This window comes from Ahaetulla prasina, chromosome 1, assembly GCF_028640845.1.
Source record: "Ahaetulla prasina isolate Xishuangbanna chromosome 1, ASM2864084v1, whole genome shotgun sequence".
NCBI classification, from domain to species: domain Eukaryota; kingdom Metazoa; phylum Chordata; class Lepidosauria; order Squamata; family Colubridae; genus Ahaetulla; species Ahaetulla prasina.
The window spans coordinates 118,250,523-118,273,062 of NC_080539.1; the positions used below are offsets into that span (position 1 = coordinate 118,250,523).

At 37.8% G+C, this 22,540-nt stretch overlaps 1 protein-coding gene across 1 annotated transcript in view; it reads right to left on the reverse strand.

Moving 5' to 3' along the window:
• ARMC2 (armadillo repeat containing 2) overlaps positions 1 to 14,049 on the reverse strand; it is a 39,611-nt gene extending 25,562 nt beyond the window's left edge. Inside the window, exons 1-7 of the mRNA XM_058174205.1 lie at positions 13,826 to 14,049; positions 13,537 to 13,674; positions 8,463 to 8,684; positions 6,995 to 7,067; positions 5,157 to 5,328; positions 3,559 to 3,757; positions 403 to 479 (exon numbers count right to left, since the gene is read on the reverse strand). Of these exons, the coding sequence (XP_058030188.1) occupies positions 403 to 479; positions 3,559 to 3,757; positions 5,157 to 5,328; positions 6,995 to 7,067; positions 8,463 to 8,684; positions 13,537 to 13,559 (766 nt within the window). The 5' untranslated portion in view covers positions 13,560 to 13,674; positions 13,826 to 14,049. The remainder of the gene's footprint in view (positions 1 to 402; positions 480 to 3,558; positions 3,758 to 5,156; positions 5,329 to 6,994; positions 7,068 to 8,462; positions 8,685 to 13,536; positions 13,675 to 13,825) is intronic.
• Between the last annotated feature and the right edge of the window lie 8,491 nt (positions 14,050 to 22,540).

The following is a 22,540-nucleotide window of genomic DNA, read 5'->3' on the forward strand; positions in this document are numbered from 1 at the left end:
TTAAATCAGAGATAATCCTGGAATGTCCATAGAATAATTGTGGATAGTCACCAGACACAAATCAAGATGGAGGGTAATTGTCCATAGAATATCCAGGAGTCAGGCCTAATTCAAGATATCCAACACAAATGAGCTTGAGCAAACCAAAGATCAGAAGAAAGAAATCAACATTTAGTTTTAGTTTATCAAATGTTCTGACAACATAATTCCTGCTTTGTACTGTATGTTATGACAAACCAGGACTTGTGAACAATTAGGTTAAGTCAAATTCCCCCCACCCCCTTTTTGGACACATGGGAAGAGTACTTAAGGCTGAACCTTTGCTCTGGCTTGCCAAGGCTCATTCACTTGTCATTACATTACAATGAAAAATCATATATGGGCTAAGTATGTAACATGTACCTGATTTAGTTGCAGACTTAGTCATTTCAGTACAGTCTGGATATGATAAAGGAGACTCTTGTCTATTAAACCGGTCACTAAAAAGGAGGGGAAATTAGCAGTAATTTTTAAAAATGCCAAAAAGCCATCAAAATTATGAATAATATTTACTCTGACCTTTCACCCACTAAGCTGGGAATGCATTTTAGTAAGTGGAGAGCCTATTTAACTCTTGCCACAAACTATGCTACTAGATCTCTTCATCCAAACAATTTGGATTTCCTCAGGAGCCAAAATTACACACACTCTTTCTCTCTTCCTCTCTCTCACATGCCAATTGCTAAATAAACTGAGAAGGGATATTCATCTGTATCTTTGATTCCATTTATACAAATTATTTATCATAACTTTTAATCAACCGCTGTGACCAACTGCTGCAAATAAGTTAATAACTTTCTGACAGATTAAACTTGTGGCCCATGGGCCAGATGTGTCAGATGCTGGCCGCCCCCACCCCCACCCCCAGTTTAACAGGGAAGGGGAAAAAAGTTGCAATGTCATCTGATGACGACATGACAACACAAGTTTGACACTCCTGGATTAAGGAGTTCACCCTTCTCTTGCAAACCAAAGTAATCTAATTTGGTCAGAGGATGGCAACACTCATTACAGCTAACTGCAACTCACAATTAGATGATCAGTGCTCCCAAGAGGTTTGTTTTTTGCAAACTCTACCAAGATTTGATACAGCACTGAGAATGAGTGGGCGGCCAAACCACCTGTTTCTGAAGCTAAATTGTCTCACCACAACCAGTTTGGGGAGCAGCTGGGAAGAAAAGGAGCAGAAGTCTGTTTGCTCTCCCCCTGGATAAGCTGAGAAAAGGAAATTGAGCATTTATTTATATCCTCTGGTCAAAGTCTTGAAAGCAATACCCAATCCTATATGCCACATGTATTTTTTTTAATTAACAGGGAATATAAATGGGTTTAAAAGACGAAATATTTTAACTCCTCTAAGACTTCTACGTGTTTCCTCATATCAGAAATGAAACTGCTGCTTCTTTTATAAATGATTTAATATTAAATGCATTGGTTTCATTTATTTACGTAATGAATTTAACACGATTTTATACAGTGTTTTAAATTTAACCTATCCATGTTGCAGTAAAAGAATCACACCACAAGAGGTCATCATTACTGAACATAAAAACTGATGAGCTTCTGAGCCTGAGCAGCTACAAACATGTAACCCAAAATGTAAGCCACAAGATAAGGAACAAAGCATGGTAACCTTACATTCCATAAACACTAGTTGATCAGCGGTTGATATAAATGCAACATTTAGGTATTAACGTTAGCTTTAAAAAGTCTTAAACTTTGTTCCTTTGTTTCTTCACAAATAGGACATTTCCCAGTTTCACTTTGTAATGTGTAGAAAAGTGAAAAACCTACATGGAAGGAAACAATAAGACAGGAACGGTAGGCACTTTTGTGCTCTTATGCACGCCCCTTATAGTCCTCTTAGGAATGGGGTGAGGTCAATAGTAGACAGCTTTTGGTTGAAGATTTTGGGATTTTGAGTAGAGACTATGGAGTCAGGTAATGAGTTCCAAGCATTAACAACTCTGTTACAAAAGTCATATTTTCTGCAATCAAGTTTGAAGCGGTTGACATTAAGCTTGAATCTATTTTTTGCTCTTGTAATATTGCGATTGAAGCTGAAGTAGTCTTTTATAGGAAGGATATTGCAATAGATGATTTTGTGTGTTAAACAATTCTATTTGTCAGTCTTAAGCAAAATACTTTCATTAAAAAGGCACCTTGTTTATCTTACAGAAGTTTGGAAATAAGGATAATTCATATCTATTATAGAAAGGAAGTTCTTAATTTTAAAATGTTTATTTCTAAATCGATTTAAAACCATTCATTAGGAACTGTGTTACTATTTCATGGGAACTGTTAAATAAGCAACATTTATAACCTACATACCTATGAAGTTATAAAATAGAGTCAGTTGAGACATTTAAAATTAGAGATGTCTTGTATCATTTAACCTAGCCTACCTATGAGTATAAATTCTATATTTAAAAGGAACTGCACCTAAGATTTCATAGTTTACTGGTACAATTAATATTGTCAGTGAATTATGCTTAAAAAAATTGTGGCATTTAAACAAGTAGCTTAAAAAGAGTAAGGAAAGGTGAAAATACATTGTCAGACCTTAATTAGATTAGGTATAGGTAACTGTAACAAACTGACATAATAATTCTAAAATGTAAAATACAAAAGTAAATATATGAACAAATGAGTACATTTAACTATTATCAGTGCGCAAGAGGTTTATTCTTAGCAATTATAAAGAAGAGTATATACCAATCCTCTTGGAACCAAATATTCATTTGGGTATGAAAACTAATTCTCAGTTCAGTTTCTATATACAATGAATAAAAACAACTTTTGGAACATTCTGGATTTTTTTGCACACTGGCATTCAAATTATTTTAAAGCATATAATGAAATGATATAGCTCCAACTCAGGCCTCAATCCTATGCATTCGCTCAGAAAGAACAGAGATCCAAGTGGTCCTAAAATCAACACTGTAAATTGTACACCCTGAAGTAACCTCAGTGTACTGGGGGGCAGAAGGCAGCACCTATTGCTGGCTTCAATTGGTATATCAACTAGTTTTTTCTTTCCTGAACACAAACAGTTACTAATGATGTCCTTGTTTTGATAGTTTTGAACTTAAACAATACAACCTGCTCTATACGTATATTATTCTTAATTTATTTCTTATTGTATATTTTGAAAGTAACTTAGAGATGTTGTATAGGAAGTGGAATATAAAATTACTTATCTATTTATTTATATTTCAAATTCTAGGCCACCCAACTTCTACAACTCTGGACAACTTAACACAGAAAAACAGTAATATTTGAAATAAAACTCCAAAGTACATGTTATCGAGGAGAAGCAGTAGCTAACTCTCACCCCCACAGAGATAAAAAATAGATAACTTCCCATCCCGATCCTGCTTTACTCTGACCTAAGATCTATGGAAATGTGTTTTTAATGCATTTAAGCTAGTAAATTGGGAGCCATGCAAATCTCTGGGAGAATGCTGTTCCAGGACAATATATGTGGAGAAAATGGTAAAGTTAAAAAAAAATACTGACCTTTGCCTGCTGAATTGTGCTGGAAATGGTATGTTTCTCATTTGTGGAAAAAATTCTTCTCCTACTGTCTTATTGTGATGGTCTATATAAGTTAGTGGAAGACAGGCATCCCTGACGCCGAACTGGACAGGCAGCTTTTGTGAAAAACTTTCATGCTCACTCCTTGGAATAAAATGCTCTTCAAAATACAGCCTCTTACCTGTATTAAACAAAACTTGCAATATTTTCACTGGTAAAACATGCAGAAAGATAGCTTTTAAGAGTGAAAAACAACATATGTTCAGAAATAACAGTTGTCCATGTATTTGCTGTTTTTCCTAATTGCAACTGAACAACTACTGGTAGTCCTCAACCTGACAACCGTAATGGAGTCTGCCCAGCATACTCATAAATCATGAAAGTCAAAAATCAGACCATTCATGTGACTGACCCAATTTTAAGATCTTTTGGTGGTGGTCATTAAATGTACACATACCATTGTTCAGCGAACCAATGGACTGGATTTGCCAAAAAACCCGAAGTAAATCCTGGTTTTCAGCAAAATTACATTGTAAAAAACATGGTCACATGACCATGGGATGCTGAAAATGCCTCTAAGTATGGGCAGAGCACCCAACAGGTGATCATGTGATGGGGGGAGCATCAGCACTTTGAAACTGGGTTGTAAATAACTTCAGGAAAGTCTGTCATAACTTTGAACAGTTGTTCAGTCCAGGACTATCTGCATAATGCACCTTTATAAAGAATAGAGGTGATTTTCCTTGCATCAAATATTTTTCTAAAGAAATATAAAAATGTTTAAAGTGTTTGTAAAAATCTTTCAACAAAATTTCAGCTGTGTAAAACCTCCTGAAGAGGCTTGCCTTTATCCCGTTCTAGCAAGATCATTTACTAGACTGAAAGCATAATGGACTGATGGCTACCATATTTTTCGGTGTATAAGACACACTTTTTCCCCCACTAAAAGAGGCTGAAAATTTGGGTGCGTTTTATACTCTGAATGTAGCTTTTTTTAAGCTTTTTTTCAGCCCTAAGGAGGTGCTATCTTCCGAGCTTTCCCTGCTCCCTCCAACTTTCAGCTGTGCTTTAGAAGCTTTTTTTCAGCCCTAGCTGAGTGCTAGCGAGTGAAGTGATCTCCGTGCTTTGCCTGCTTTTCTCATCGCTGCTCCCTCTCAGCTGTGCTTTAGAAGCTGTTTTTTATCCCCAAGTGCCAGGCGGTCAAAACCAGCAAACTAATGTGCTGAAGCTGACCAGACTAAGGACGCTAGCCAGATGAATATCTGGTAGGCAGGTTTTTTTCTCCCTATTTTCCTCTCCAAAAACTAAGCTGCGTCTTATACTCCGGTGAATCTTATACTCTGAAAAATACAGTAATTTAAAGCTCAAACTAATATATGGAGATTATAATATTATACATACATCATTACCTGGGAGTGAATCTCATTAAATTGAACGGTGCTTACTTCTAGGGTAGAAATACCTGTAAGGTTGCATTGATTAAATCGGCAATAGGTTTATTGATGGAAGAGTGAAATTTAGATTCATATTGAAAGAAATGGAATTGTGCTATAGAGAAAGTTATGTATTAGTATTCTTACAGTCATTGGGAAGAAATAGTTTATCTGGAAGTAGACTTCCACAGGAAACAGTTTTAAACAACTTTGCGCGAGCATTGCTGACTTTTCTGATCTCCTCTGAATCCACTGGTGATGAAGGTGGGGAAACACAATAGTCTTCATAATTAGAGGCTGATGACAATAATTTTGGCTTCTGTTACAAAACAAAATTTAATGTAGCATATGAATAATTCAACCACAAGAGTGCAAATTCCTAATTTCTTAGAAGATAGTCTCACAAAGGTTTACACTGGACATGACAGAATTTGAACCAAAATTAAAGAGGGCTGTGTTGAATAAATTTTGAAAAAATGCATAGACATTAGTCATGTTATTAACTCCCAACAGGCAGAGCTATTTCTCCGGTTTTAAGATTTTTTTTGCAACCATTTTTCATATCACTTGCATGATATTTGCCACAGTCCTATTATATTGGGTAAAATTGACAAAATGTGCCAATGCACACAGAATGCACTTTTATTTAGGAATGCAAATGATATGGGAAATGCTTGTAAAACAATCTCAAAATGAGAAAAATAGCAATTGATTTCCAGCAGAGGGTGGAATCAGCTCAGGACTTAAGTACTCTATAACTAAGTCTCTATTGATTGCATCCTCCAAAAATGCAAGAACCAATACGATATTTTTTGTACTATAAGACGCACTCCCCCCCCCGCTCCAAAAAAGTACGTGGAAATGTCTGTGTGTCTTATAGAGCGAATATTGCAGCGGGGGGGGGAAGGGATTGGTGCAGCAGCGGCTAGCCACCACCAAGGAACGCTGAAGCCTTCGCTGCCGATCAACTGATCAACGGTTAGATTGGCCTCCTGGAATACCGTTGATCAGCTGTTCTAAGCAGCGGGGATCGCCGCGGAATGATAGGCGATGAATGGCAAAGGCGGCAATCAGTGCGGATGATCCCCGCCTAGAGCAACTGATCGGCGTTCCGGGAAGCCGATCCAACCGCCAATCAGCTGCTTGGCAGCGAAAGCTCCAGCATTCCCTGCAGGCAGCAGAAGCTCAGCTCAGCTGACCAGTAGTGGGCGCAACAGAGCAGAGCCCTAACAAGCCATGTGCTGGGGCTGCAATAACATACTGAAGCTGACCAGGCTGTTTGCTGCAAGGATGTTAGCCAGATGAATACCAGATGGATGCTGGGAGGCAGATGCAGATTTTTTTTTTTGTTATCCTCCTCTAAAGTTAACATGCATCTTATGGTCCGGTGCATCTCATAGTGCAAAAAATACAGCATTTAGTCCTTCTGAGCCGGAGCTATCTTCTTTACCCTCATGCTTGAATCATATAATTAACAAAAGGTGCAGTTGTTCTTTGAATCAAAGGAATGGAGCTCAGTTTTTTTTCTCCTGAACAACATTCTTTAGCCTACCCACCATCATCACTGGGGAAGCCAATGGTCACAGAAAAGGTATGCTACATCTTTTATAACGAGTGATAGCTAAGGGCTATCTATTCTGGATATGAACTATCTGGTTGCTATAAGCTAATTGTGGAATATATTTTTCTGTTCTCAAATTGCAAATTTGCTCTCCTGTTCTGAACCTACAGTTTTTTGCCTGGTAATAACAGTAAAGATGGCAACTCTTCAATCTTCTTCAGGCCCCTCCTGTGACTCGAGTATCTTCCCCTTGATGCATACACCCAGCCAGGTCACAATCTTGAGCAGATGACAAAATCTCCAGTGGACTATGGCAGTAGGTTTAAGCATCACACTACATAATCCCTACAAATTACAGGTTTTCTTAGTGTCAAGATTTAATTGGGCATAGAATGTAGAAGCATTGCCAAAAATAAATACGCACATGGTCCAGTGGGCTGAGGCGTGTACAAGAGACAGGTCTTGATTCAACTGACTCAAAGCTTGAAGAGTGGAGACTAGAATGAAAAACAAATCATAATAATCAATGTGTACACAGCTGTTTGTGTGTTTTTCACCACAAGATTTCCTTCTGTGTGTCACTAATGCAGTGAAAATATTTTTACTGCCAAGTTGCTTAATTTACCTCAAACTTCTTTCTTGGAATAACATGTAAAGGATAAAAATCCTTTGTTATAAAGAAAAACAAAAATATTAGTTTTATCTCATAGATTCCTAACTGGCAAATTCAGTGGAAGAATTAACGCTGTTATTGTTTTGGTCCCTTCTGTGTGTGGTGATGAATAATTACAGTGGTTAGCCATTCAGTGACAAAGCTTCTCCTATATAAGCAACTGTTTCTGGAATCACAAAACCAACAGAAAAAAAGAAAAGTTTTCGCCAGTATATTTCCTACACACAAACCTAGTAATGGTTTTGGATTGGAATATTCACTTTAGAAGTGAGTAACTTTAAATATTTCTAGAGGATCTATGTCGTAATAAGATATCGACAACTGCAAAATTGTTTTTTTTTTATTTTTGGAATTGAGAATTATGAGAAATATTGTCATGCCACCAACAGAACCTGAATTTGCAGGGGAAGATGAGCTGGAACAGGAGCCGACAAAGATCGAGGGGGTGGCTCTGCTGGCTTTGGAGGAAACTGGGGAAAGGCAGAGCCAATCCGGGCAGGGCTTTTCATGATTAGAAAGGCTTGAAGGCAGGGAGAAGCAGGAGAGACAGAGTTAGGCAAGGACAACCCCCTCCTGATCCTAGAGCATGAAGAGAAGAAAGAAGGCAAAAACAACGCAGACTGAGCCAGCTATGAGGGAGGAGAGTGCCCTGCCCCACTTCACAAGGCACACCTGGGGACTGAGATGCAAGGAGATGCCAGTGGGAGGGGCATTTGTCGGGAGCAAGCATTGAATCTGTGGAGCCTCGTGTGCACTTGCCGATGCCTGGAGATTACTGTGCTCTGGATCTTGCCTGGTTTGCCTGCTTCGCTGAACTTCTTGTTGTGGTTACTGTTTTGCTAACCTTGCTTACTGGACTACTTGCAACCAGAGGCTGTTGAAGGTGCGTGTGAGAGCTTTGCTCCAGGACTTGTAGTAAACGTGGGGACATTTGGGGGCAAAGTTGGGGAGTTTCTAAAGCAGGGGTCTCCAACCTTGGTCCCTTTAAGACTCGTGGACTTCAACTCCCAGAGTCCCTCAGCCAGCAAAGCTCTGGAACTCTGGGAGTTGAAGTCCACGAGTCTTAAAGGGACCAAGGTTGGAGACCCCTGTTCTAAAGGGAAGTTAGACCTGTTCTCTGGCTGTGTTGCTTTCGTGGCACGCCCCAAGTCACCACAAATACAGGTAAGTTTCAAGCCTACGTTCAGTATGAACAAGAGTATCCCCCCCCTTTTCATACCTAAAAGCAGAAGGTGGTCTATTTTCAGGTGTTCTTGAAGAGGTGGAACCAAAAAGTTTCCTTCGCTCATCTCTTGGTGTAAATGGCCTTTGAGTTCTTAACGTCCTTAGTGTACTTCGTGCTTCATTTATGATCTCAGCACTAGTCTTCTGGACAGGTAATATAGGTTTATAGAATGCTTCTGAATAGTCTACATTTTTGTTCTTTGAAGACTGCATATTGCTGCACAGAAAAATATTAAAGACAGCATTATTTCCTGTGTAAGTTTTTAGAGTTCAGATTACACAGTAATGTACATCTAATCCTAGTATTTCCCAATATACTGGACATTAGTCCATGCTGCTTAGCCATCTGTCTGCACTGCAGATTAGCATAATCAGTCTAGTCTATACATAAGCAAAAACCATATTATGACAGGGTTCTCCAATACAGTACACTGATATACATACATTTATGATATATAACTTCCAACTGTAATGAATATCCTTCAGCAAGAAATTAACAAATACACATAAGTCATATATACCACAATAAACATTTCTGATAAATTTGAAGCACACAGAGCTTATAAAATAAAATTGGACCCTGGCAGGTTCACAGCTGAATATCAAGACAGTCAGCCTATTAGTTAACTAGAGCTCTAAGCTATTCAAAGCTTTAAAGCTTAAGACCAACACTTAGAATTAAGTCTGGAAAACAACAAGCAAATGGAATCAGTGAAGATTCCATACTGGAATAAAATTCCATACTGGAATTAAAACATCGTAATATTATTTGTTAATTAACAAGCATAGTTGCTGCATTTTGCAGCAGCCTATGGAATTTTGTTCCAATCTCTGGAACCTATTCAACAGTAGAGCTATTTTAAATAGTCTAAATATGATCTAATCAAAATATGGAAAACAGATCAGATTCCTAGGTACCCCACTAACACTAATCACATTGTTAGGGATTTTTAAGGTTTCATTTAAATATCTTTATGTTGCCTAACTTTAACTTCATTTCTGAAAAAGTGTGGGCTTTCATTTTCTTTCTCTCATATTAATCTTTATGTGAAAAAGCATCTTGATTTTTGCTGTTCTGCACTTATCAGTGGAAGAACTGGGCCAAGCAGTACAGAGTTAATAAGATAGAAACACAACAGAATGCCTTGAAGTCAAAGTAAGAAATAATGGCTGCACATCTAAAGTTTGAGGAAAGTCTTACAAGTAGCAAAGCAGCACATCATCTTAAGTCTTCTAAATACTTTACCCACAAAATAAATGTTATAGATCACTTAGACCTACAGTACCAAAGGTCCAATCAAACCAGCATATCCACTCCCTTACTATGTTATTAAAGAAAGTTTACAGACCATCTGAACTGTTCAGAGATAAGACTTTTTGAACCTGCATAAAGAATAGCAATTGTTCAAGCTAATACAAAGCTTCTTCTGATACTGGAGCTACAATTATTCTTGCCCTACTTAATGACAAAAAAACCCACGCAGAAGTATAAGAAGCACAGAAAATCTTTTTACAAAAATGAAAGATACACAAAAGCCACTCATTGAAAGCATCTCTGCTCCATGCTCTCACAGTCAAACAAGGTAATTCTCCAAGTTGAAATAAAAACTCCACTGATATCCCTTTATAAAAGCACTTAAACACCTATTAATTTATATTTTAGTGAGTGATGCAATAATGACATTTTAGCAGGATTTGAATGATAAAGAGAAAAATCTAGTTTTAAAAGAAAGAAGGCAACACTATATGTACTATTAAACAGAAAATAAGCATTGTTGATTAGTATTTAAATATTAGTCAAGAAAAATGCAAATATCTTTTTTCTTCCTAGAAGAATAAACAATCAATTTAAAAAATAACTACGATCCCTTTCAATATATATATATATATATATACATATATATATAAATATGTTTTCTGAGGTTTTCGCGGGTGTTTGTATGTAGGTCTTTGGTTATTCGGGTTTTCTCCCACATAAAATTGGAAGTGTCTTGGTGACATTTTGGCAAAGTCTCATTCGTCATCTTCAGGCTGGTGTTTACAGCTTCGTGCTTCTAGGAGCTTTCCTTTGCTCCTAGAAGCAATTTTACGCGGGAGAAAACCCGAATAACCAAAGATATATAAAATCAATGAAACCTATTTTAATGCATTTATAATTTTTAAAAAGCACTGTGTTAGTCAGCAATCCATTTAGAATATTTGATTTGTTACTTCCAAGGCATAAAAAAGATACACCAATTTCAATGTACTTTCTGCAGTTCTTGTTTCGAAATCATTTCTTTTCAAGCCCAGAGAGCAGAAATATATATTTCATCACAAAGTAGCTGGCTTGTTTTACATATCTGCACTTCATTAAACTCAAACCTCTGTAGGTAAATGTAACTGATTCCACCAGAATGCATTATGTTTAAGTAACAAGGAAATATTAAAATCTAGTTGTAATAGTATATCCATTCCTAAGTTTACTTGCTAATGAACTTGTGAAAAATCTTATTCTACAGTTTTTGTAGAGAATTCAAACAACTTTCCTAGTATCAAGCAGATCATCCTTGCTGCTTCTTTCTTTCTCTTTAGCTCCACTCACACAACTATTCCATTTACTTTGATTTTGTCCATTTCATCTGTTTTTAGCTTCTGAATTAATTATTTTGCACCTTATTTAAGCAACCACTTAAATAATGAATAAGACACACAGAATAAAAGCAAGCCGCCCTGGAAAAACTTAATTTTCCCAGTTGCACTCAGTAGTGAGAAACCCAAGAGGGCTTTAGTTGGAAATTTTAAATAAGAAGTTTTCAATCATCAGAGAAGACTATTTTTTATGCTCAATAGATTATTAGAAGCAGCTTGTAAATTGGCATCGAAAGCAGTATATATTTTATTTAAACAGATTTCTGACTCGATCTTATTAGGCATTTGGTATCCCTAAAGAATATCTAGCTAGAAAAATAGAACACAGTTTAACTCCGATTTGTTTAATTTGTATCATGGTGACCAAATCTGGATATAATATTCTAACTATGGTTTTCCAAAGCAATATAAATCTGTATACTGAAGCATACTGCTGGCTCATATTTAAGTGGTTATCCACTAGGATTCCGAGATCCCTCTCAGAGTTACTGCTGTTGAGCCAGGTACTACCTATTCTATACCTGTGCATTTAATTTTTCTTGCCCAAGTATAAAACCTTACTTTTCTCACCACTGAATTGCATTTTGTTGTATATGGGTCAGTGTTCAAGTCTGTCAAGATCCTTGTGGATCTTCAGTCCATCTTCTAAAGTTATATTGTATTCCTAAATGGTTTTCACTATCATGAATGTTAACACAAAACATAGAAACAATAAAATGGAGCAGTCGCTATAAGCTATCTAGTCCAATCCCATGTTCACATTAACTAAGCCATCCCTAACTCCTGAGTGCTGACCATATAAACCACCCCCCCGTTTAAAGATCATCAGTGATCTGTTTAACAGAGATTAGAACACTCCTGGGTCTAAATATTTTCCTTGTGTACAGTTCAAAATTACAGTATAAGATTCCTGGTAAGCAAAGATATATAAAGTGTTAATTTCCTCATCACAAAAATAATTCAGATGTAGACTTGCTTAAGTAGAAATATGTGGTGCCAACAGTAAAGAAACCCTTGAGTCAAGCTAACTGTAGGATGCTTAAATACAGTTTCATTGGCAATAGTTACAGAAGCATCCCTTTCTTTGCAAAGTTTTTCAAATTCCCAAATCTGGCTTATAGCCCTCAAATTTTCTGATGGTTTCATTTAAATACTACCAGCCTTGTTGAATTTTCAAACTCAGATAAGCCAAGCAAGTGGTGAAATTTATTTCTGAGCCATAACCATTTTTTTGTAATGCAAGAATTACAGACACAAAAAGATAGATGACCTTTTTCCTGTCTCATCCTCTTTAATCTCTTTGTTTTTTTGTTTTGTTTTTTAATAAATTTTCTATTAATTACATTTCTTAGTGCTTAATAAACACCATGCTGTCTGGGTATTTAATTTGTTTAGCAATACAGATTCTATTCTTAATCTCCACCCTTTTTTCCAACCACTGGTAATAGTCTCTTTGTTAAATAGCATGGAAAGTTAAACCTCATGGCCTTAAATCAACACAGATTATAGAGTAAAGAACAAAATCATCTTGAGAGGGAGAATTGTGTTCATACCTTTCTTTCATCTTGTGATAACTCATGACATACATCACCTAAATTCTTATCCCTCCTTGCAAGAAATTTAATGTAAGGTCAGCACCAAAAGGTTAGCAGCCCTTCTATTCTCCCCAGTTCAATTTCCTTTCTTCCCTCAACTGATACTTACAAGCAAACAGATGCTTGCTGTGCTGTTTTTAGAGTTTGTGGGTGTGGGAGAAGGTTATATGATGCTATGGTGAACTATTTTCATCAAAAGACATAATGTGATTATTTGGTTTGATTCTGGCTTCTGTGCTTTACCAATCATACTTCATGATTTAGGAAGATGGCAAACTCTCAGATCATATGGTAGTTGCCCATCTTACACCTTCAGAATCTGCAAACATCTGAACAATAGCCATGGGAACTGAGGATTCTGATTCTCCACACATCTGAAAGACACTATGATGCATATGGAGAAAACAGATTGAGTAAGACATGTGTGATTAAAAGAATCAATATGAGATTCAGCTCTCCTACCCATCATAGTTTTAGATCAATTATCTATTTAAGCTATACCTCTCAGCCTATTAAATTCTTAATCCCTGAAGAAACTATCCCATATATACTTCCTAAACAGCGGAGGACTTCATTACAGTTTTGTTAAGGAAATATCATAAAGTTTAACAGATGAGCTCAGAATCATTCCAAAATTACTCTATATTGACAGGTGTTTCCACAACGTATTAGCCCACAATTAACTAAATCAAAATTTACTTCGTTTTCTGGACTGGTACAAGACAGTGAACTACAACCTACATAAACCACCTCACCAGCTGATCATGCAAGATGCTGGACTAAAATGTGGCTGGCTAGGTGTGTTTCTGCATGGTTTGTGAGCATTGTCATTGTCATACTAACCTGGCAACGTATCTGTTGTACATACTGCATTAACTTCTGATATAAGGCAGTACGTTCACCATTTGCTTTGTTGCAAACTCGCTATTAGCTATTACTGACAAGCATTACGATGAAATGGAAGTTGATTCCAGCATTTGTCTAAAAGAGAAGAAAAGGGAAATCAATAGGGACCTTCCTTTCCTACATTTCCGAGACTGCCCCTTCAATGATGTATTTAATGTTCATTATCTTCTAAGACTTGGTGGATCCTGGTAGCTGATGGTTGCTGTATATAATCACTGAATCTCACCAACAGCAGTCATTCCCATCAGTTTCACAGCCGAGAAGAGTGCGAAGAGGCATCTGCCATAGTAGATCGGGCAGATTCCTAACGCGCGCTGGCCATGGCAAGAGACACACAACTTATGCCCGCGCACGTTCAACCCACGCGCGGGAAACCGAATGCAATTCGCCAGGCTCCAGCGCGGCAAGCTCCCGGCGACCCGTTACCATAGCAACCGTACACGCACGGGCCTTCCTTCATTACAAGCCTTCCTTGATTCTTCCCTGCTTAGCTTAAAGCTATCGCGGGAAAATAAAAGCTTTCGACCGAGAAAGCTACGAGAAACGAGCGGTCGTCACGTACGCAAATCAGAGTTGGTTTTCTTCTCCCGCCGTAGCCGGTGTAGCATGAAAATTGGCCCCTTTTTTTAATTAATTAAATACTGCGCAAACTCAGAAAAGCTGAGCATGCCCAATAGCTTCGATTGACGCCTTTGCCCTTCGCCTATTGGTAACTATTGAGCCGGGAGTGAGCATGCTCAGTGGCATTAAGTGAAGTCTACAGTGCCCGTAATTTGTCCTCTTTTTATTTTGTGGTGCGCCCCCAAATAAAGGCGAGTAGTAAATATTCAGAAGATGAACAGTACTGTATATTCCTTATATAACTCTTAATGTTACTTTAACTGGTATAACAGTTAAATATAATTATCTGGTGTCTATAATTATTTTTCCTCCATAAATATTTTTCTCTCTCTTTTAATTGCTATGACATAACTGTGATCATAGAATATTGTAGCCAATATTACACAGCCCAAACCTCAGCAGATCCATTTGTCCCAAATATGAATTACGTAGCTTTCCCTTTTAATTTTAATCACATATAAAGCTTGACTGGTTCATGCTAGTCCACTAATTTTCAAAATAATTCAGTTGGCTGTGTTCTCATTTAATGAAAATGCTTTACCCTAAAACAAATTTATTGGCTTGTAAATAAACATTATTTACATTAGGATTGTTTCCCCCCCCCAAAAAAATCAGAATTTAAAATTGATATACATTATTAAGTCCATTTTATACATCAATCCATTAGTATTTCCTATCAGACATCAGTTATGCAATATTAATATTGAAAAACAACATTTAAATGCAAGTTACATAGGCTGGATTCAGGTTTATTCATCTACCTAGACAAGAAGCACGCTAAAATCAGCAAGGTATAAGTTATTCATGACCAACTTATCTCACTGGATTTCACCACTAAGCACTAACATCTGGAATCAAGCCAAGCCTAATGTCACAAAGTGAATATATTCAATATATTAAATATTTTTAATAACTTCTCATATATATTCATCCATGTGTCTTCTCAATTAAACAGATACCACAAAGGAAATTAAATACCATCTGCAATGAACTCTTTTCTTTTTCTTAGTGTTCCATTTTGAAGCACTTTTTGAATTAGGAACCGAAGGGATTTCCCCCCCTCAAAAGTCATTTTAAACATCGAATGGACGATTCATTATATTCTCTGGCATCCTCCCAGAATCATTCCCTTACTTATGAGGTGGCACAGACAAAACCTCTGGGTCGAAAGCCATGATGCTGCCAAAATAATGAACATGAACCTTTTCCCTGTGATTATAATAATGTAACATTTAATTGAGCCACTTTTGTGTAGAGTCACCAAGCTTTCTTGGCTCTTTCTCTAACCTCTTTCATAGGCACATTATTCCTCTTTTCCCCATTCTCTAAACTGTCAAACTCAAGAGTTAATTTTAACTTTTGTGCTTAGCTTTCCTTTATAATTTTCCCACTTAGCAGTCGCAGTTCCTTACTGTTTAATTAAAAGGAAGTTCCAATCCTTTCCACCCCTCATCTACACATAAATAGGTAACTCCTTTGAGATCCTGATGGCTTCATGGACAGTTTTCCTGGCAATGATACAGAACTGATTTTTCATTGTTTTTTTCCAGGATATTTGATCATTCATGTATTTTAAAGCCAAGTTGTAAAGAATTTTGTAGACAAAAACAATACAGTAGAACCTCTGGTCATGACCATAATTTGTTCCATAACTTTGGTCGCAAACCAATTTGGTTGTGACCCAAACCTAATTTTGGAAATTAAGTGCTTACAAAAAAATGGTGTGGAAGGGGAAATCGGCCGTGAAAAAAAAATTGTGAATTTTTTGGTTGGAACTCGATTTGGTCATGGTCAGAAGCGTTCATGACCAGAGGTTCTACTGTACTTCATAATCAGAAACTGATTACAGTTCAATATTCTCAAGTCTGTGCATAAAGGTCATACAATGAAAATGAGAACTTTGGAAACTAATCCATGAGAATTTCATTAAGGATTCTCATCCTAATTAGCAATGACATGTGGTGCTCTAACCCTGACACTGTGTATGTAATGAGTGAATGAAGTAAGCAGCAAACACAAATAGTCCTTACTTAACAACAGTAACTAGGAACCAGAATTTCCATCATTAACTGAGTGAGTTGTAAAGCATGATATTACATAACCACATTGCTCAGTGATAACAATCCTGGCATTCTCTGTTGCCATCATTAAGCAAGGATTGTGTACTGTTAAACAAGACCCAGGTGCCTCACAAGGAGACCAGCGGGCTGGTAAGTGGCTGCTGCCAGATGGGGAAGCTGGCGAGTAGCATGGCACAAGTACAGCTTGGCCAGCAATGGCTACTGGTGGATGGGGGAGGGCGACTGGAACTTTGAGGACCAGCCTTAAGTACCACTCATTCAGGGACACTGTAATTTTAAATGGTCACTGAAAGAGTGGCTGTTAAACAAACACTACCTGTAGGTTTTATATTGCAGTCAGGTAGTCTTCACTAATTAGACTGTGGAAACTCCTATCCACTTGTAAGTAAAAAACAACAACCCACAAACAAACATGTGATCACACTGCAGTTGTGAACACTTAGATGTCCAGCAGTTGCCATTATTAAGGACTGCATAGGTCATTAAGCTATTGACTTTCTTCTGACTTCCTCATTGACTTTGCTTGTCAGAAGCTGGCAAGGAAAGTAGTGAATCACAATCACGTGACTATGGGGTGCTGCAAGATTGTAAGCAGAAGGACTGGTCATACCTACAACTTCTTCAGCATCATCATAAATTCAAATGGTTCCTGCATGGCTGATTTGTTAAATAAGGACCACCTGCGTGGTTAGTACCTAAAAGCGTCTTAACTACTGCAATTCGAACTAGTTTTAAGTTTCTGGGCTGTTTTCAAAAGCAGCCCCATTCATCTAATAATATAGTAATGAGAGTGTGAATTACAGTCACCAATGATGCATGTTCCAGGTAAACTTAAAATTGTTTCACCAACACAAGCTCCCCTGGTCACAGCTACTTCCAGTGTTTTTGTGGTAATTAAACACAGGAGAGCCTCCAAGGTGCAAATCTGCTCCCTCGGGGTGGCCTCATTTATAATAATCACTGGAGATTAGTGGTGGGTTGCTCCTGGTTTGATCCGGTTCTTGCGAACTGGTAGTAAAAGCGGCGGGAACTCCCAGTGCGAACTGGTAGAAAAGGTAAGTAGAGCCCACCCCTGCTAGGGATGTGTCTTAGCCAAAAATGTTTCTGTAATTCTGCCTTGCTATCAGAAAAGTTTAGTTTGTTTCTCTATCCATCTAGACTAGGCTGGGGAATTTTGGGATTTGAAGTCCACAAATCTTAAAGATGCACAGACCTTCACAGCCTCCAAGCTTGAGTTTAGGACTTCCACAACACTTTCAGTTTGGCCTGAGATGGATCTGGCAATCATCAGCATACTGCTGTGACCTCACCCAGAACTAACTTCTCTTAGCAGCTTCATAAACAGAAGGAAGGATAGGGACATGTCCTGTAGCACCCCATGGTACAGTATATATTTAATGCTGAATGCACAATGTTTTCTGCAAAAGCTTCACTACTGGATTTCTCTTCAGCTTTCTTTGCTCCAGCAGTTTAAATTACAGGTAGGGAAGCCTTTTATCTTTTCTATTATTAAGCCTTTTCTATTATTAATATTAAGTCACCACACTATTCACTGTCAGAGTAAGCAACATTATGCAGAACACAGAAAAAGAATAAGCAATAATAAGCTTAAAGAAATGGAAGGCAGATGATAAAAGGACATTTAGCTACATTACAACCTCAATTTTACAGACCAACTGTAGGGAAGGGACCTCCATAAAAACAGAATGCCTGTTTAATCCAAATTGTCATCATTAACATATTTTGATCATTTGCATCAATTTACATCATTTGCATGAATACTTAATTGACATAATTTACATCATTTGTGTTGATTTATATCATTTGCAAAATTTCAAACTTATATGCTTACGCAAGTGATGCAAACTGATGCAAATTATGTAATGATGAAAATTAAATCAGGATTGAGGCCTCATTTGTGGGGTTGCCCTGTGCTCTCACCCCTCCTGCTTAAAGTAACTTCAAACCACAGGGTGAATTCAACCGTCAACTCAGAATCTGGTACTTGATTCTGTGCAACCCAAGCAATCCAGTCAGTAACATGTTTCTGTGTCTGGAAGTTGAGAGTGTCTGGGACAGTCTTCCACTCTTCAGATTAATCCTGACAAAACGAGATAAGGGCCTTTTTCTCCCTATTCCTGGGAACTGTCAGTCTTTAATTGTGGATGGGGTCACACTTCCCCATTTGAGATTAGTCCTCAATCTGGGGCTTTCTTGAACCTGCAGTTCCTGCTTAAAGAGCAAGTGGCAGCTATGGCCAAGAAAGGCTTTGTATAGATTCATCTTATTCACCCATTATGCTCATTCCTAGATTGAGAGATCTACCTCCTAAGTGGATTATTGCAACATGCAATTGAGGTTACACGGAGTTGATCTTGGAAGACCATTCAGAAGCTACAGCTGCTCCAGAATGTGTAGGTGATAATGGGCTTGATTCAGTTTGTTCATGTGACACCACTGCTCCATGAGCTGTTGCCAGTTAGCTTTCAGGTGGAATTCAAGGTTTTGGTTACCAACTATGAAGCCCTTCATGGCACAAGGCCTGACTTTTTGAGAGACCACCTATCTCCAATAGTTTCAGCCTATCCTGTACAATCAGGCAGACTGAGTATATGCCATTGTTATCTAGAGAGACCCGAGGAAATAGTTCTCTCTCATGGTGCCTGCTCTCTGGAACAGCATTTCTACATTCCTGATTTGTATGCTATCTCTCTCACAATGTTCATGTAATCTTAAAAAGTCAATGTTTCTTAAAGCCTTGGGTTAGGACAGGTGCCCAGACCCTGTAGGATTTTTGCTTATTCTATTCTATTCTTTTTTTAGACTCTTGTGGTTTATGTTTTTATGATACCACTGTTTCATAGTTTTCAATAAATTGCAAATTGCTCAGTCTTGTGCAGTTGGCCAGCCTCTTAAATAGATAATGGGGTACTTCTCATCTTATGAGCCCAAAATTTATGTTAAGTGAAACATTTGTTAAGTGAGTTTGCCCCATTTTGCAATCTTTCTTGTCACAGTTGTTAAGTGAATTGCTGCAGTTCATAAGTTAGTAACCTGACTATTAAGTGAATCCGGCTTCCCCATTGACTTGTCAGAAGGTTGCAAAAGGGGATCACATGGCCCCGGGATACAGCAACGGTCATAAATACAGTATGAACAAGTTGCCACGCATCTGAAATCTGATCATATGACTATGGGGATGCTGCAAAGGTCGTATCTGTGAAAAACGTCATAAGTCTCTTTTTTCAGTGCAATAACTTTGAACGGTCACTAAACGAACTGTTGTAAATTGAGAATTTCCTATAAATATTTTCATGACAAACTACAGAAAATAATAATATGGAATAGCTATAAAATAATTGGGATTTGGTTTTTTGTCACTAGTGATTTTTAGCAACTTTGGCTGTGCTAATTTTATGGCTTATTCACAATATACACTCCCTATTTTTATCCTAAGCCCATAATAGAAATACAGTTTTGTTACACATGGCTATGTTCCATAAATTTCACCATACAATCCACTTCTCTTCTAAGGAAGTGTGTTTACGTGAACAGGCCATAGCCTGGATAATCACTGGTATATTCCTTCACCCGGATTACATAGAAAAAAGAAGGTAGCTGTATCATGGGGGGAGGAAAAGACATGGAACTGATGCAAAATACGTGTGATACATGCAGATTACTGATGAAACACAGATAGAACTCAAAACATTCAGTCATAGCTTTTTGTGCAGACAACATTCGTATAAGATAGCAATGAAAGGCTACCTGATATGAATTTTAGCCACCCTCCTGTCCTGGTTAGTTCCAGTTCAAAAATTGTCAATGAAAAGATATTTCCTTCCAAAATAAACAGCAGGGATAAAATGCAAATACACCAAACCTGAAGCCATAATAAGGAAAAAGATAAATCTACTTCTCTGGTTCAGCTCTTTGGTTGGAAAAGTATAAGTATTTCACATGCAGTTTGACCCTGAGGTTTACGCTGAATAATAATAATAATAATAATAATAATAATAATAATAATAATAATAATAATAATAATAATGATGATGATGATGATGATGATGATGATGATGATGATGATGATGATGATGATTATTATTTAGATTTTTATACCGCCCTTCTCCCGAAGGACTCAGGGCAGTTTACAGCCAATAAAAACACATATAACAAAAGTTAAAAATCATTAAAAAAAACTAATTCAATGTATGGCTAAAATTTAAATTAAACAAAACCCCATTAAAAATTTAAAATTATATTAAAACTATATTGAAGCTAGCCCTGCACGATAGAATAAAAGAGTCTTCAGCTCGCGGCGGAAGGTCCGGAGGTCGGGGAGTTGACGAAGCCCCGGAGGCAGCTCGTTCCAGAGGGCAGGAGCCCCCACAGAGAAGGCCCTCCCCCTGGGGGTCGCCAGCCGACATTGCTTAACCGACGGCACCCTGAGGAGGCCTCTCCCTGTGGGAGCGCACAGTCAATGGGAGGCTACTGGTGGTAGTAGGCGGTCCCGTAAGTAACCCGGTCCTCGGCCATGGAGCGCTTTAAAGGTGGTAACCAGCACCTTGAATTGCACCCGAAAGACCACCGGAAACCAGTGCAGACCGCGCAGGAGAGGTGTCACATGGGAGCTACGAGATGCTCCCTCTATCACCCATGTGGCCGCATTATGGACCAGTTGGAGCTTCCGGGTGCTCTTCAAGGGGAGCCCCATGTAGAGAGCGTTGCAGTAGTCTATTTCAGAATAATCTATTTATGCTGAATAAAAAAGTCAAGAACTGGTTAGATAGAAACCTCTATTTCTAGAACTTTTTCACTTACTTATTAAAATACAATCTTAGTCTTAATTAGATAACAGTAAGTCACTACAGGGACACGATGGCTCAGTGACTAAAACACTGAACTTGTTGATCGAAAGGTCGGCAGTTCAGTGGTTCGAATCCCTAGTGCCATGTAATGGGGTGAGCTCCTGTTACTTGTCCCAGCTTCTTCCTACCTAGCAGTTTGAAAGTACGTAAAAAATGCAAGTAGAAAAATAGGGACCACCTTTGGTGAGAAGGTAACAGCGTTCCTTGCACCTTTGGTGTTGAGTCATGCTGGCAACATGACCACGGAGACGTCTTCGGACGTCTTCGGCTTTGAAACAGAGATGAGCACCGCCCCCTAGAGTTGGGGACAACTAGCACATATGTGTGAGGGGAATTTATTTTATTTTATTTATTTATTTATTTATTTTGTCACAACAATATACATAAGCATCACACAAAAAGATTATACAGTATATAAACATATATATGAAGAAATATAAGGTGGTATAAGCATATATATATATATATATATATATATATATATATATATATATATATATATATATATATATATATATATTCTGAGGTTTTCTGGTGTTTGTATGTAGGTCTTTGGTTATTCGGGTTTTCTCCCGTGTAAAATTGGAAGTGTCTTGGCGAAGTTTCGACGAAGTCTCATTCGTCATCTTCAGGCTTCAGCTTCGTGCTTCTGGGAGCAATTCGTGCTTCTGGGAGCAACTCCCATATATATATATGAGAAGAAAAAGAAAAACAATAGGACAGGAACGGTAGGCACGTTTGTGCTCTTATGCACACCCCTTATGGTCCTCTTAGGAATGGGGTGGTCAATAGTAGAAAGTTTTTGGTTAAAGCTTTTAGGATTATGGGAAGAGACTATAGAGTCAGGTAAAGTGTTCCAGGCATTGATGATTCTGTTACAGAAGTCATATTTTCTGCAATCTAGATTGAAGTGGTTAACATTAAGTTTAAATCTATTGGTTGCTCTTGTATTATTGCAATTAAAGCTGAAGTAGTCTTTGACAGGAAGGACATTACAATAGATGATTCTATGAGTTAAACTTAGGTCTTGTCGAAGGCGACGGCGTTCTAAATTTTCTAAGCCTAGGATTTCAAGTCTGGTGGGAGGTATTTTGTTGTTTTCAGAGGAGTGAAGAACTCTTCTTGTAAAATATTTCTGGACACGTTCAATTGTATTGATGTCTGAAATGTGGTATGGGTTCCAGACAGGCGAGCTGTATTCTCGAATTGGCCTAGCAAATGTTTTATATGCTCTGGTTAGTAGTGTAGAGTTTTTGGAAAAGAAGCTACGCAAGATTAGGTTTACAACTCTTAGAGCCTTTTTTGCTATGTAGTTGCAGTGGGCTTTGGCATTTAGATCATTTGATATGAATCTTTACCTTTAAGTCACTA